At 44.6% G+C, this 13,888-nt stretch overlaps 1 protein-coding gene across 1 annotated transcript; it reads left to right on the top strand.

The window, feature by feature from the left end:
- The first annotated feature begins 990 nt into the window (after positions 1–990).
- Positions 991–11,671, top strand: gc2 (guanylyl cyclase 2). The gene is made up of 24 exons (XM_068713854.1): positions 991–1,287; positions 1,378–1,506; positions 1,594–1,773; positions 2,380–2,497; positions 2,599–2,900; positions 2,985–3,116; positions 3,604–3,707; positions 3,880–3,998; positions 4,077–4,161; positions 4,320–4,416; positions 5,007–5,123; positions 5,699–5,779; positions 5,860–6,036; positions 6,855–7,011; positions 7,128–7,277; positions 8,081–8,229; positions 8,340–8,503; positions 8,716–8,908; positions 8,995–9,169; positions 9,497–9,595; positions 9,928–10,022; positions 10,101–10,186; positions 10,862–10,965; positions 11,620–11,671. Exons 1-23 carry the CDS (start codon positions 991–993, stop codon positions 10,962–10,964), a joined length of 3,309 nt encoding a protein of 1,102 aa, XP_068569955.1. The 3' UTR covers position 10,965; positions 11,620–11,671.
- Positions 11,672–13,888: the final 2,217 nt, after the last annotated feature.

Below are 13,888 nucleotides of genomic sequence, written 5' to 3'. Positions count from 1 at the left end.
CTGAAGAAGTAAAGAAGGGAAAACAGTGACAGAAATGTGCAGATTTGTGCACATTGTGTAACTTCCACACACACACACACACACACACACACACACACACACACACAACAGTGTTCTGCACCGACCCCAGAGGATAGTTGGTGTTTCTGTATCGCGCTGCCCTCTAGCTTTCAGAGCAGCACTGCACTTATTGAATGAAATATGAACAGTATGAATGAGGAGAAGGGTAATGAGACGTGCAAAGCACAAACTGAGGGTTTCCTGAGCTTCAAAATGTTGCTTTTTGAGACGGAGGAGTGTTTATTTTCACAGGATGCAGATGAAATTTAATCCGAAAGGAGGATTTTTAATAAATAAAACAGGGACTCGGCACTAAACGGCTGTTTTTACATCCTTTACCCGCTTTTTATCATTCCAAATTATACTCCATCGACAAAAACCCGAGTTTTAAGAGTTTTGTTGCACCAACTCTAATCATCACCTTCATCTTCATCTCAGTCGATGCGGCTTAAAGCTACAGAGGTCCTGATTGGATTTGATATAATCTGACAGGACGGGTCACACACACTTGTTCTAGGTCGTCACACACACACACACACACACACACACACACACACACAACGTTTCTGCCTGGGAAGTGATGAAAGCTTCCATCGCTGCAGAAGATTTGACTCAAAGAGGAGCCGTCCGTCTCGTCGAACGCATGGTAGGAGTCCTTTAATGGGAATAATGAATGAAAGGAAGCGTGGCAATTAAATGGTTAAGTAGATATAACTATTAGTATTAAGTTGTGTTTACTTTATAGCTACTTGTTAAATTGTATTTACCTAATTTTGTAAAGTTGTCCCAACTTAAAAATGTCAAGTGAAATTAAGTTGTTCTTTCTGAGTAGGAGAAACTCTAACTTTTCTCCAGAGAAGCAGCACCTCCTGGACTTCCTCCTGGTCTTCCTCCTGGTTCACGTGAGCTCTGGAGGTGTTGAACTCTGAGATGCAACCACAGCGATGTGCCTTCATCTTCTTACCTCCAATATGGAGGCCGCCTCCTCCTCCTCCTCTGCTCCCTCCGTCCCTCCTCCGGCTCCTCCCGGTCCTCCTAGCCTCCCTGTGTTCGCTGCCCTGCCCGGCTCAGGCCGCCTGGTTCCGGGTCGGCGTCGTGGGCCCGTGGGGTTGCGACCCTCTCTTCGCCAAGGCCCTCCCCAGCGTGGCGGCGCAGCTCGCCGTCAACCGCATCAACAAGGACCCCGTTCTGTCCCGCGCCGCGACCTTCGACTTCACCGTGCTGCAGGTGCGACGCCCGTCTCAGCGCCATCGGCGTGGAACGAATCAAACTGGCCGGTTTGGAGACATCGATTAATTTATGCATCGGTTGTTTCAGGAGCCGTGCGAGACGTCGAGGGCGCTGGAGAAGTTCATCGGCTTCCACACCAAGGCGTCCAGCTACGTCGGACCGGCGAACCCCGGCTACTGCGACGCTGCATCGATGCTGAGCAAAGGCTGGAACAAAGTAGGTCCCCTGAGGGAACTCGTGTTTTAGAGGGACTTCAGGTTCGGTACGCGTGGTCACGTCTCCTCTGCTGGCTCCTCCCACCAGGCCTTGTTTCCGTGGGGGTGCGTCGGCTACGACCTGGACGACGCGCGGAGCCACCCGACCTTCGCCCGCTCCACGCCGAGGCCCACCTGGGTGCTGCTCAGCGTCATAAAGTACTTCAGGTGGGCCAACGTCGCCATCGTCTCCTCCTCAGAGGACGTCTGGGTGGAGACGGCCACCAAGGTTTGAATTTTTTGTTCTTCTCTGTTAGAAAACTCTTAGATGACAGAGGAACCCAGTCTTGGCTCCTTATGAAGCCAAGACTGTATCATGAGGCCCCTGGACACACTCCCTCTCTCGTTTCATGGTTTTGCTTCTCTTTGTGGGTTTTGTTTTGGTGTCTCTTTGATCATTTAGTGTCTTTTTTTGGTCATTTTTTTGAATCTTTGTGGTAATTCTGTCTTTTTTCTGGCTGTTTGTTTCACTTTGCAGTAATCTTGGGCCTTTTGGGAACCATTGGTGTCTTTTTCTGGTGGTTTTGTGTCCATTTGTAGTTGTTTTCTGTCTTTTTGTGTTCTTATTGTGACTTCTTTCGTGGTTTTGTGTCTCTTTGTTGTCGCTTTGTGTCTTTTTGAGATCATTTTGTGATCATTTTGTGATCATTTTGTGTGTCTTTGCCGTGTCTGGTGTTTCTTTGTGGACCTTGTGAATCTCTTCTTGGTCGGTACGTCTTTGCGTTACAATTTGTGCCTGAAGTCCAGGGGTCCCCTGACACTTTGGGCCCCCACGGGCCTATAGGTGTAATTCCCCCTTGTCAATGCGTACATATGTCGTCTCTGTCCCGTCCAGGTAGCTGATTCCTTGAGGACTCACGGTCTACCAGTCCGACTGGTCAGTTTTATGGAGAACACGCCTCACGGCGTCAGACGAACTCTGACGAAGCTCCGCAAGATGAAAGAAATACGACGTGAGCTCCAGTTTCCGTGATTTGTTCTACTTTCTTATCGGTTTGAAATGAATGAGACCCGCTCGTCCTTCAGCGTCCTAATCCACCGCGTCTCGTCCTAGTCGTGGTCCTCTGCATGCACTCGGCTCTGATCGGCGGCGGAGCCCAGAAGCGTCTCTTGGAGACGGCCTACGACATGCAGCTGATCGACGGCTCCCTGGTGTTCGTGCCCTACGACGCCCTGCTCTACAGCCTGCCCTACCGCAACGTGACCTACCCGGCCCTGAAGAGCAACCGCAAGCTGCTGCGGGCGTACGACGCCGTGCTCACCGTCACCGTCGACTCTCCTTCGGCGTCCTTCTACGAGGCCTACGGGGAGGCCGTGCAGAGGGGGGAGGTGGCCGGGACGTTGAAGCCTCAGCAGGTGACATTTTGTTGTGCACTGTTGTGACGCCCCCCCCCCTCCCCTTTGAGCAATGGCAGCTCAACCTGCCCGTGTGTCCCGCAGGTGTCTCCACTCTTTGGCACCGTCTACAGCTCGGTGCTCTTCATGGCTCACGCCGTGAGTCGGGTGAGGGAAGCTGGGGAGTGGATGTCTGGGGGGAACCTGGCAAGACACACCGGCAACATGGACTTCCAGGTAATAATAATAATTATAATAATATAACTTAACAATAAGAAGGAAACTTTAACACCAGTATATTTAGAAATGGGGCTTTTGTAATCATGCAGAATAGAGATTTTTTTTAAATATACTGGCAATAGAAGAAAAATAGAAACATAAATACATGCTGTAACATAGGTTTCACAAATATGAATAATAAAGGAGATAAAGGAGCTAGTCTCCGTCTCAGTATTTGCATTTCTAAACACTTCAAATTCCCGTTAATTTGCCAAAAAATATCAAGTTGCATCTAAAGCAATCCAGTGCAGCATTGATAAGAAACAGTGTCTTGAATTAAACCTGTAATTATACGTGTTTTAACTGTTTTCTTCTCCAAATTACATTCACAGTTGAAGAAATAATCATTACCGTACAATTTTACTCAGGTTTCTAGCATCCAAACCCAAAGATCTAAGTTCCCCGGCATGATACAACTACATGTATGACTTCTATAACGTCTCAGGGCTTCAGTCACCCCGTCAGAACCAGCGGCTCCGGAGCGGCTCTGCTGGACTACCTCATCCTGGACACGGACGGAGTCTCCTGGGAGCTGAGGCCCACGTACAGGTGTGTGAGGAGAACCAATGAGTTAAAGGGCCATACGCACATTTTAAAGAGTTGCATTACTCTCAATATCATGCACAGTATTACTGTTCTATTAGGTATGTTGGTATTAAAAGAATTAAAGTTCTGTCTTATCTTATCTTATTAATACCTTGATCGGACTGATTGACGACAGGATCGACATGGAGGCAGGTTCGGTGCGTTTCACGGGTCGAGAAATCCACTTCCCTCGTGGCTATGGACCCAGGAAGGACTCGTCCTGCTGGTTTACCCCTGGAGTCCTCTGCTCAGGGGGTTAGGAACACACACACACACACACACACACACACACACACACACACACACACATAATAACCCTTCTTCTTGTCCCAGGCGTGGATCTGTTCTCGACCGTCGGCATGTTCCTCGGAGCGATGGCCGCCTCAGTTTTCGGAGTGGCGTTTTTTTACTGCATCAGGTAGAAAGTCAACAAGAACTCTTGGATCCTGTTTTGTTTAGAATGTCTTTTATTAAAATAGCAATCATCACGTTAGCGTAAAAGAACACGTAGCTGTTTGTAGTTTATTTGTTACTATCGATCACGAATGAAGCAGGTTTTTGTAACTCGTGAACCAGGCGACGCATCATTCAGATCCGACTGGTCAAAGGTCCGAACCGGATCTTGCTGACGCTGGCTGACGTCACATTCATCAACCCGTCGCTGAGCAATAAGGTCAGCCCCTCTGAAACCATGCAGTGTTGATTTCAATTAAATAAATATAGTTTAGATTAAGATACACAGCAGTACATGAAGTAATTAAAATTTGTTCCATTTTAACCAGATGCAACATGGGGAACACATTAATACATCAATATTTATAATTTGATTTTTATATATACAAAAGCAATATTTAATAATAAATATAAAATAAAATTATTGAATCAATTAAAAAAATAAATGTAATTAACCTTAAATTAGATTCAGTTCAATTTTATTTATTTTTCATTTTATTTATTTTTTATTTTTATTTTTATTTTTATTTTTATTTTTATTTTTATTTTTATTTTTATTTTTATTTATTTTTTTAATTTTTTTTTAAAATGTATTGATTTTTTATTTTATTTTCTTAAATTTGAATCTTGAATCTAGGACTTTTATTTGTAACAGAATATTTCTACACAGTAGCATTGTTACATTAAATAATAAATACATGATCTGAGTACTTCCTCCACCACTGTACCGAGGTTGTCCTCAAAATTTAGCTCAAACTAGAACTGATGAAGGACTTTTTTGTCCCGCCCTGAACGTCGTCTCCTTCATAGAAGCTGAGTCTGGACGACGGCAGAGCGAGCGGCATGAAGAGCGTATCAGACGCCGCGTCGCCGGTCTCCACCCAATCACCGGCCACCTACGAGAACTCCAACGTCGTCATCTTCGAGGTGAGACGTCGATGTTAATATGCAGAGCTTAATGACAACGCTCCTGCCAGTCCTTTCTAAAACTGTATAACGACTCATTCATTGACCTGTCAATCACTGTGTAGCCCCGCCCCTAAATCATCCCCTACTAACCTGTACTAAATGAACATCATGCTGTATTGAAGAAGACTGTAAACTAGAGATTGAGACCATAAACTCATGTTTACAATGTTTACTGAGGGAATAAATCAAGAGAGAAGTAGAGTCATTTTAGACTAGACTTCTATACAACCAGAGGAGTCGCCCCCTGGTGGACACTAGAGAGAATGCAGCTTTAACACATGAAGCGTTGGCTCCTGAAGGTTGCTGCCTGGTTTCAACTCAAATCAAACCATGTCTCTGATCTTTCTGACTTCATGGGGATACACCGTTAAGTATAATGGGACACAACCAAGTCAAACAGCGTCTTCATATGCAGTCTATGCTTTGTCTATAAGGACCAGAGCTGATGTTTCAATTGACAGATCAAGAGAAATAATAACTATCATAAGAAGTAAAGTGAGAAAGCTGAAGTTCGTTTGTTTTCTCTCCTACAGGGCGACTGGGCGTGGCTTAAGCGACTTCCCGGTGGGTCCTTCAGCAGCATCAACCCCAAAACCAGCCATGTGTTTGAACTGGTACGTGACAAAGACAGTATCCGTCGGCTTAACGCTGTGTCACGCAAAACACAGCTGTCACATAACGCTGCTTTCTGCAGTTGAAGGACATACGTCACGAGAACGTGAACCCCTTCCTGGGCTTCTTTCTGGACTGCGGCGTGTTCGCCATCGTGACCGAGTTCTGCTCCAGAGGGAGTCTGGAGGACCTGCTGCTGAACGACGACGTCAAACTCGACTGGATGTTCAAGTCGTCGCTGCTGCTGGATTTGATTAAGGTCAGCGTTAACAAATCCCCCCCTAGCTATAGAGTTTATAGATTAATATACATCCAAGACAAAACAGACAGAAAAAGTTGCAAATGCAACTTTGTCTGCTACTTCAGCACCATAGCGCCGTTACTTGAGCAAAAGTACTAATATCACACTGTAAAAATACTCTCTTCAGTATTTCAGTAAAAGTATGTAAGTATAATCAGGGAAGTGCACTTAAAGTATCATTAGGATTATTGCTCATGCATTCATTTAAAAGCAGGATTTTACTGTTATAGTTGTCTGAGGTAGATCATTTGTATTATGGATTAATCTGCTGATATCGTTCCATTAGTTGATTGATTGTTCGGTTTGTAAAGCTTCTGTTGTCACAATCACCCCAATAGACACAGCTCTTTTACCCAGGAGAATTTTTTGTTGTTGTTGTTGTTCTACACGCTTGGCAAACGGGAGAAGTTTCAGTTGGTTGCAATCTGCAACCTCACCGCTAGATGGTGCCAAATCACGCACACTGCCCCTTTAAACCACATTTAAATAATTATAAGGAAAAGCAGCAATTATTCACATTAGAGAAGCTGGAACCACGAAGCGCATTTCCATAAAAAATTACAACTATCACAATAATAGACAATAGATTTTCTGGTTTCATTGCGATTAGTTTTTCTTCATATTTAAAAAAACGCCAAAATCTTGAGTTGTAAATTACCTAAGTTGTTCAGATGGATTTGGTGGTGTAGAAGTAGAAAGTGGCATGAAAAGTAAAGTACCTCAAATTCAAATTTTGTACTTAAGTGCTTGAGACTTGCGTTGGTTTTCTGTCTCAGGGTATGAAGTACCTCCACCACCGCGGCGTGTCCCACACTCGTCTCAAGTCCCGTAACTGCGTGGTGGACGGGCGTTTTGTCCTGAAGGTCACCGACTACGGCTACAACGAGGTCCTGGAGGCCCAGAGGTTCCCCTACATGGAACAACCTGCAGATGGTGAGGAGAGAGAGAGAGAGAGAGAGAGAGAGAGAGAGAGAGAGAGAGAGCAGCTCAGATTAGGGAATCCATCGGTGTCAGTAGTAGCAAAACTAACCCGGCGCTGTGTGCCGCAGAGCTGCTGTGGACGGCTCCGGAGATCCTGAGGAGCGGGCAGCCGGAGCTTCACGGAACGCTGTCCGGAGACATTTACAGCTTCGCCATCATCATGCAGGAGGTGGTGGTGAGAGGGCTTCCCTACTGCATGATGGACATGTCCGCCACAGGCAAGACAACAACTTCACAAACGCAAAAACAACAACTGTACTGGGAGTTTCCGATCGGCACAAGTCCCAAATATTGTTTCTGTTAAGTTTACAATTGCTGCAAAAGCTCTTCTAAAGGGAACTGAACTCACTTTCTGGCGTAAATCAAAACAAACAGAGCTAGCAGATGTTACGCTAATGCTAAATGGTTCAGTCGGCTTGTGGTGCTGATGTTTAGTCTCCAGAGGATGTATCCTACGGACTTTGTTTCCTCGAGCGCCACCGTGAGGTTCCCAACTCTTTTATTGATTACCGTGAAACTCAGTGCAGACATTCATGTCCCCCTCAGGATTAATTATAACACCTTTGATGCTCAACCTGACTTTTTATTCAGCGCCATCCTCGGGTCAAACTTTAAATTTGTCCAATACTGTGGGTTTGTGACCAAATACCCGCAAACCTACTGTCACTCCCATCTGCCTCAGTTGTACTGAACTATGCTGTTGAATACTAGCATTTAAGCGTCAGTATGTTAGCTTAGCATGTTAGCATGACGGTGTTAGAATTTAGCTCAAACTCTCACAGAGAACTAAAACCTGTTTCTGGCAATAGGCGATCAGTTAAAGGATCACCAAAGTGCTCTTGGCGCCATGAATGTCTGCATCAAACAGGCCTGATGGACATTGCCATCCCTACGCCAAACCGCTAGCATGGCTAACAAACAATGAGCACACACACACACACACACACACACACACACACACACACACACACACACACACACACACAACAAACAGCAGCTGATGTTTCTCTGTGTTTAATAGAAATAATAGAGAAGCTGCGTAAACCTCCGCCGCTGTTTCGCCCGGTGGTGAGTTCGGACTACGCTCCTTTAGAGTGCATCCAGCTGATGAAGCAGTGCTGGAGCGAACAGCCAGACAAGAGACTGAGCTTTGAGGAGATCTTTGACCAGGTAGATGTTACATTACATTACATTACAAAATATCCTGTTAGCTGGTGTTAAACTGGGGCCTGTTGCTGATACTGGACTTAAGTAGTTAAACTTCTTGTAATTCTCTTCAGTTTAAGAACATCAACAAGGGGAAGAAGACCAACATCATAGACTCCATGCTGAGGATGCTGGAGCAGTACTCGTCCAACCTGGAGGAGCTGATCCGGGAGCGAACGGAGGAGCTGGAGATCGAGAAACAGAAGACGGAGAAGCTGCTGACTCAGATGCTGCCTCCGTGAGTTGACGAAGAGATCACGTATGTTTGTAGGCCAACGGGAAGTTAGGATCGTACCGGTTACCTCGACAAAATTCCAATGGGATTTTTTCATTGGATTTTGGATTATTGCAGAAAGTAAAAAGTTTTGTCGCCATGTTTAGTTTCGATGGCAGATTATGAAGCTCATCGTGAACCATCTCTTACACTTTTCTAACGCGTCTCCCCTGCAGGTCTGTGGCCGAGGCCTTGAAGGTGGGCGGTACAGTCGAACCGGAGCACTTTGACAGCGTGTCGCTTTACTTCAGCGACATCGTCGGCTTCACCACCATCTCGGCCAACAGCGAACCCATCGAGGTGGTCGACCTGCTCAACGACCTGTACACGATCTTTGACGCCATCATAGGAAACCACGACGTCTACAAGGTGCCGCGCTTCGACCTCTTATCTTTCACACTGGCATTCTGGCGGTAAATCACATTAGTTCACACCTGCTGTTCGTTCTACTCCAGGTGGAGACTATAGGCGATGCTTACATGGTGGCGTCGGGTGTTCCTGTCCCTAACGGCAACCGGCATGCCGCAGAGATAGCCAACATGGCGCTGGACATCCTGAGCGCCGTGGGAACCTTCAAAATGAGACACATGCCCGACGTTCCTGTCAGGATTCGTATCGGACTACACACGGGTGAGGCAGGAGGGACGAAAAAAATAATCAATAATCAATTTGCGTCTATTGTAGTACCCAGTACAGGGTAAACTTTACCCTCTATCAATGGGTAAACCCATTCGGTCTCCACTCAAACCCAAGACAATGGGTTGTTTTGATGATATTCATTTAACAAGATGACCACAAACAAAAAACAAGATGGAGATGACCAAAAAACTAAATGGCGACGACCAAAAAACTAAATGGCCTTGTTATAACATTAACTTCAACCATGTATTAGCTCTATGTGTGTGTGTGTGTGTGTGTGTGTGTGTGTGTGTGTGTGTGTGTGTGTGTGTGTTACAGGTCCATGTGTAGCAGGTGTGGTAGGTCTCACCATGCCTCGCTACTGTCTCTTTGGAGACACAGTGACCACCGCCTCTCGTATGGAGTCCAGCGGGTTGCGTAAGTACAAAAATTGAACTGTTCTTGGATGAAATAAAAAAAATTTTTGGCGGATCCTGTAAATCAGATACTTGACAAAGAAGCATACCGTCATAAAGATATTAGAGATGAAACAATTGGATCGACAGAATATTAATCAGAAACAATTCTGATAATCAATTGATCGTGTCGCAAAGTACAAATATCAAACATTTGTTGGGTCCTGTTTCATAAATTTCACTGAAAGCATGGAAAGCATGTTTTCTTGTAATTTCGCAAGACGTCAACAACTCTTCCTTCTTGTTCTACTTTATTTTATTTTATTCTTTTTCCATCTTCTTGTTTCGCTGCAGCCTACAGGATCCATGTTCACCAGAGTACCGTGAAAGTCCTGCGGGACCTACATCTCGGCTACAATTTTGAGTTGAGAGGGAAGAAAGAAGTCAAGGTACAATGCTTTTAATTAACGGAGATTCCTGCATTGTGGTTGGAGTGCAGTCCGTCACTATATGTGTCTCTTTCTCAGGGGAAAGGAGTAGAGGAGACCTACTGGCTCGTAGGGAAAGAAGGATTTAACAAACCTCTTCCTGTTCCTCCAGAAGTCAAAACCGGGTAGGAGCAATTTAGTTTTCTGTTTTAATCTTCTCCCTCTTTGTATTCTGTGCTCCCCCTAACGCCTCGACTATTTTTCACCCAGTAAGCTCTGAGTCCTGCACTGGTTCGCCTTCATCAACCCATGTTGGCCAATCAACCCCGAAAATTATTCCCAGACTTCTTTTCAGATTTCTTAAGTAGATTTTGGTGGCAGAAACCAAATCAAAGAATGAGTTCTTTCTGAGATTTGTTTGCACAAACTCTTGAAATAGTAATGGAAGAAAAAAAGCCAGAGAGACCAAATACTTTTATGCTTAATGTAGACGATAAATGACCAGAATGTATTTAGATTTTTTGATTTGTGGGGACCACAAAGTGGTCTAATCTGGACCTGCAAGAAACTACTTTTGCATGTATGTGTGTCTGTGTGTCCTTCTCATATCTCAAGAATTGTTCATCCGATCTACTTCACACTCTGCGGGTGTGTTAATGGGGTCCCAAGGATGTGCAGTGACGAAGTTCGTGCAATTTGGACACACGACACGAAAACAACTCGGTTTAGGCAGCAAAACTACTTATATTAGTTAAGTTTAGGAAAAGATGGTCTTTTGGGTGTGTGAGTGTGTGTGTGTGTGTGTGTGTGTGTGTGTGTGTGTGCGCGCTGTGTTCACGCTGTTCACTTCGTCCCAACAGGCAAATGGCCCACGGCTTGCAGATGGCCGAGATAGCCCAGTACAAGAAATGGAAAGCCGAGAAGCAACAACAACAGGAACAGCTTGCAAAGAAGAAAAACTGAGGTAATGTTATGCATTGTAAAAAAAACAAATGTATAACATTACTGGCTTGGTTGGCAACATGACTCAAATACTTGTTAGCATGAACTGTCTCAAGGTGTCACTGCAGTTTGTTTGCATTCAGTTGCATCTTGATTACAACCTCGAAGATGAAGAAGAAGCAACTGGTCAAATGTTGGTTTCTGGTACAAAAAAAGTGCTTTTATTTTGAAAACTAGACATCTATCTTGAAACTGCAGGTGGAATTTCAAAATAAAATCTAACATGACGGTGATATTTGACCAGATCTAGGCTCCTGACCAGATGTTTCTTTTCTTTTGAGTTGGTTTCTAATCAAGATTCAAGTAAATGCAAATAAAAGACAGAGACATTCAGACGAGGGGATTTTATGTCCACAAAATACAAATGTTTTCGTCAGAGGGGGGACAAATACCATTTTTGGTGAGTTGGTCACTAACAAAACTCAGTTCTTCTACTTTACAAGTTTTTAAAACTTGTAACTTTCTTCATGTTACTGTTCATCCCGACAGTCACAAATGCTTTCCTGTGTTTGTGTTCTACTCCACTTAAAAAGATTTAGATTTTTAGATTTAGATCTTGCGTTAATTGTTTCTTCCCTTTGTCGCCCCCCCCCCCCCGCGTCTCCCACCACATCAGCGTCGCAAAGGACGAGTCGAAGGACCTGAAGCATCTGTTTCACAAGGCGGTGAAGAAGATCACTCACGTCCGCGTCGTCACTCAACTCTACGCGCACGAAGAGGACGGCAACGCCATGATGTTGCACCACTGATCGACAGGAAACCTATATTTAAACTCTAGAAGAGGAGAACTTCAAGTCAAGATTTACGATTAGAAATCTTCCTCGTCAAGTTCAGCCGCCGTGAACAAGTTCCCAGGAGGAGAGGTCGTGAAAGTGTTAATTCAGGTTATTAGTGGGTGTTAACGGCTCGAGGCGAGGAGATGAGGTCGTGCGTTAGAGGCCGAGGAAGCGGCGACTCAGCAGAGCAGGGATCTATGGGAAAACCGTCTGTCAGCAGAGGCTTATCTCTCCTTCGCTTCCTTCTCCTTCTTCGCTTCCTTGTTCCTCCTCCTTCTTCGCTTCCTCGTTCCTGCGTTTGTAGAGAAGGAGAGGAAAATGTCAGAAAATAGTGAAAGTTCAAGGTGACGTCGTCAAGTTTGTTGTTTTGATTCACTAACAGTAAAACCAGAGAGGAGAGGAAAGGAAACAAGATAGGAGATGAGAAGAGAGAAAAGGAAACAAGATAGGAGAGGAGAAGAGAGGAAAGGAAACAAGAGAGGAGAGAATAAATAAGATAGGAGAGGAGAAGAGAAGAAAGGAAAGGAAACAAGAGAGGAGAGGAAACCAGAGGAGAGAAGGAGAGGAATGGATTCGGTGATTCCTGATTTCGGTCTTTTTATTGTGTCTTCACAAACACTCGATGTCCACTAATGTTTGATGAAACAAGTTTTCTGTTGTAACCACAACGCAATAAATCATTTGGTGCTTGAATTCAGTGTGGAGATCTGTGTGTGTGTGTGTGTGTGTGTGTGTGTGTGTGTGTGTGTGTGTGTGTGTGTGTGTGTGTGTCTCTCCTGTGAATCGCTGATTGTTTAAACAGACCCACAGCGCCCTCTAGTGACGCAGCAGAACATACACTTTGTTGGAGCTACAGATGGCGTCCTGGAAGATCTGCAGGATTATCCCTGCTGATCCTGTGTGTGTGTGTGTGTGTGTGTGTGTGTGTGTGTGTGTGTGTGTGTGTGTGTGTGTGTGTGTGTGTGTGTGTGTTTAAAGTATATAAACTAACAGGCGAGCACCACGCTCTTTTATTCATTACATTTAACCCTTGAACTGTTTCATTACATTTTCTGTTACTTTTATCCACTTAAATTACCGTATAAACGTTGTTTTTTTAAAGCTTATTTAAGAGATTATTTAATCCTTTTTATTTGACTAAATTTATTCAGTTTGTTGTGAAACCATGTCTCCTACTAAATCACTTTCATGCACAACAACTATATGTTGTTAAATGTACATTTCCTCCCGTCTCTCAGCCTCAGTTCCAAACAGTTTGAAGCACGTTAGCGTAAAAAGAAGACAAACTTGGTTTTGTAGACGCACACTGCTACACACACACACACACACACACACACACACACACACACACACGTATGCAGTGTGCACTACATTCAGGCATTCTACTTCGTTAACACGACGCAGCTTAAGTTTTGACCCTCAAAGGATTATGGGTCAGAAAAGGTAGCAGGAAGGCGTGCCGGCTTGCAAACTGCAAAATGCGACCAAACGTAGTAGTAGTAGTAGTAGTAGTACATCCTGGTACTTTTGTCACTCTGCACATTAAATACTATGCAGCAGGACATACTAAATACTGACGTTATGAAGAGAGTACAGCTGTTGTTGATTGAATCATTTCAAAAGGTTTCTTTTGTGTTGAATGATGGAATATGTCTCCACTCTGCCAGGCATGTTGTTACTGTACGGTATTACAGTTTTAAAGATATTTAAATAGTAGAACCAGACTTAGAAGTTTGTAGTAGTAATATTAACAGGAAATGACCTGAATCCCTGTTTAACACCAACTTAGAGGCACAAAACAAGCCTCTGTCTGCCTTCACTTTAAACTGTTGCTAAGCAGAAAGCCACTGGTCGTACTGGAGAGCGTAGCGACTCTTCTTCTGGCTTCCTGTGTGGTTCACATGGCGACAGACAGACAGACAGACAGACAGACAGACAGACAGACAGACGGACAGACAGTGAAGAAGAGCTCCCAACAAGCTGTCGCGTGTCACAGCTTACAGAGCTGTGATTACCGGAGGATTGGCGCGGTCATCCGGGCGTTGATGGCGGTTTGTTTGTGGGCAGGAAAGGGATAGTATAGATTATGATACGGTGATATAGAATGAG

The sequence above is a fragment of the Cebidichthys violaceus genome, unplaced genomic scaffold (genome assembly GCF_023349555.1).
Source record: "Cebidichthys violaceus isolate CVI_PGR_0920_01 unplaced genomic scaffold, fCebVio1.0.p SCAF_19, whole genome shotgun sequence".
Lineage (NCBI taxonomy): Eukaryota > Metazoa > Chordata > Actinopteri > Perciformes > Stichaeidae > Cebidichthys > Cebidichthys violaceus.
Note: the sequence above shows the minus strand (reverse complement) of the source record. Positions and strands in the feature narration are given on the sequence as shown.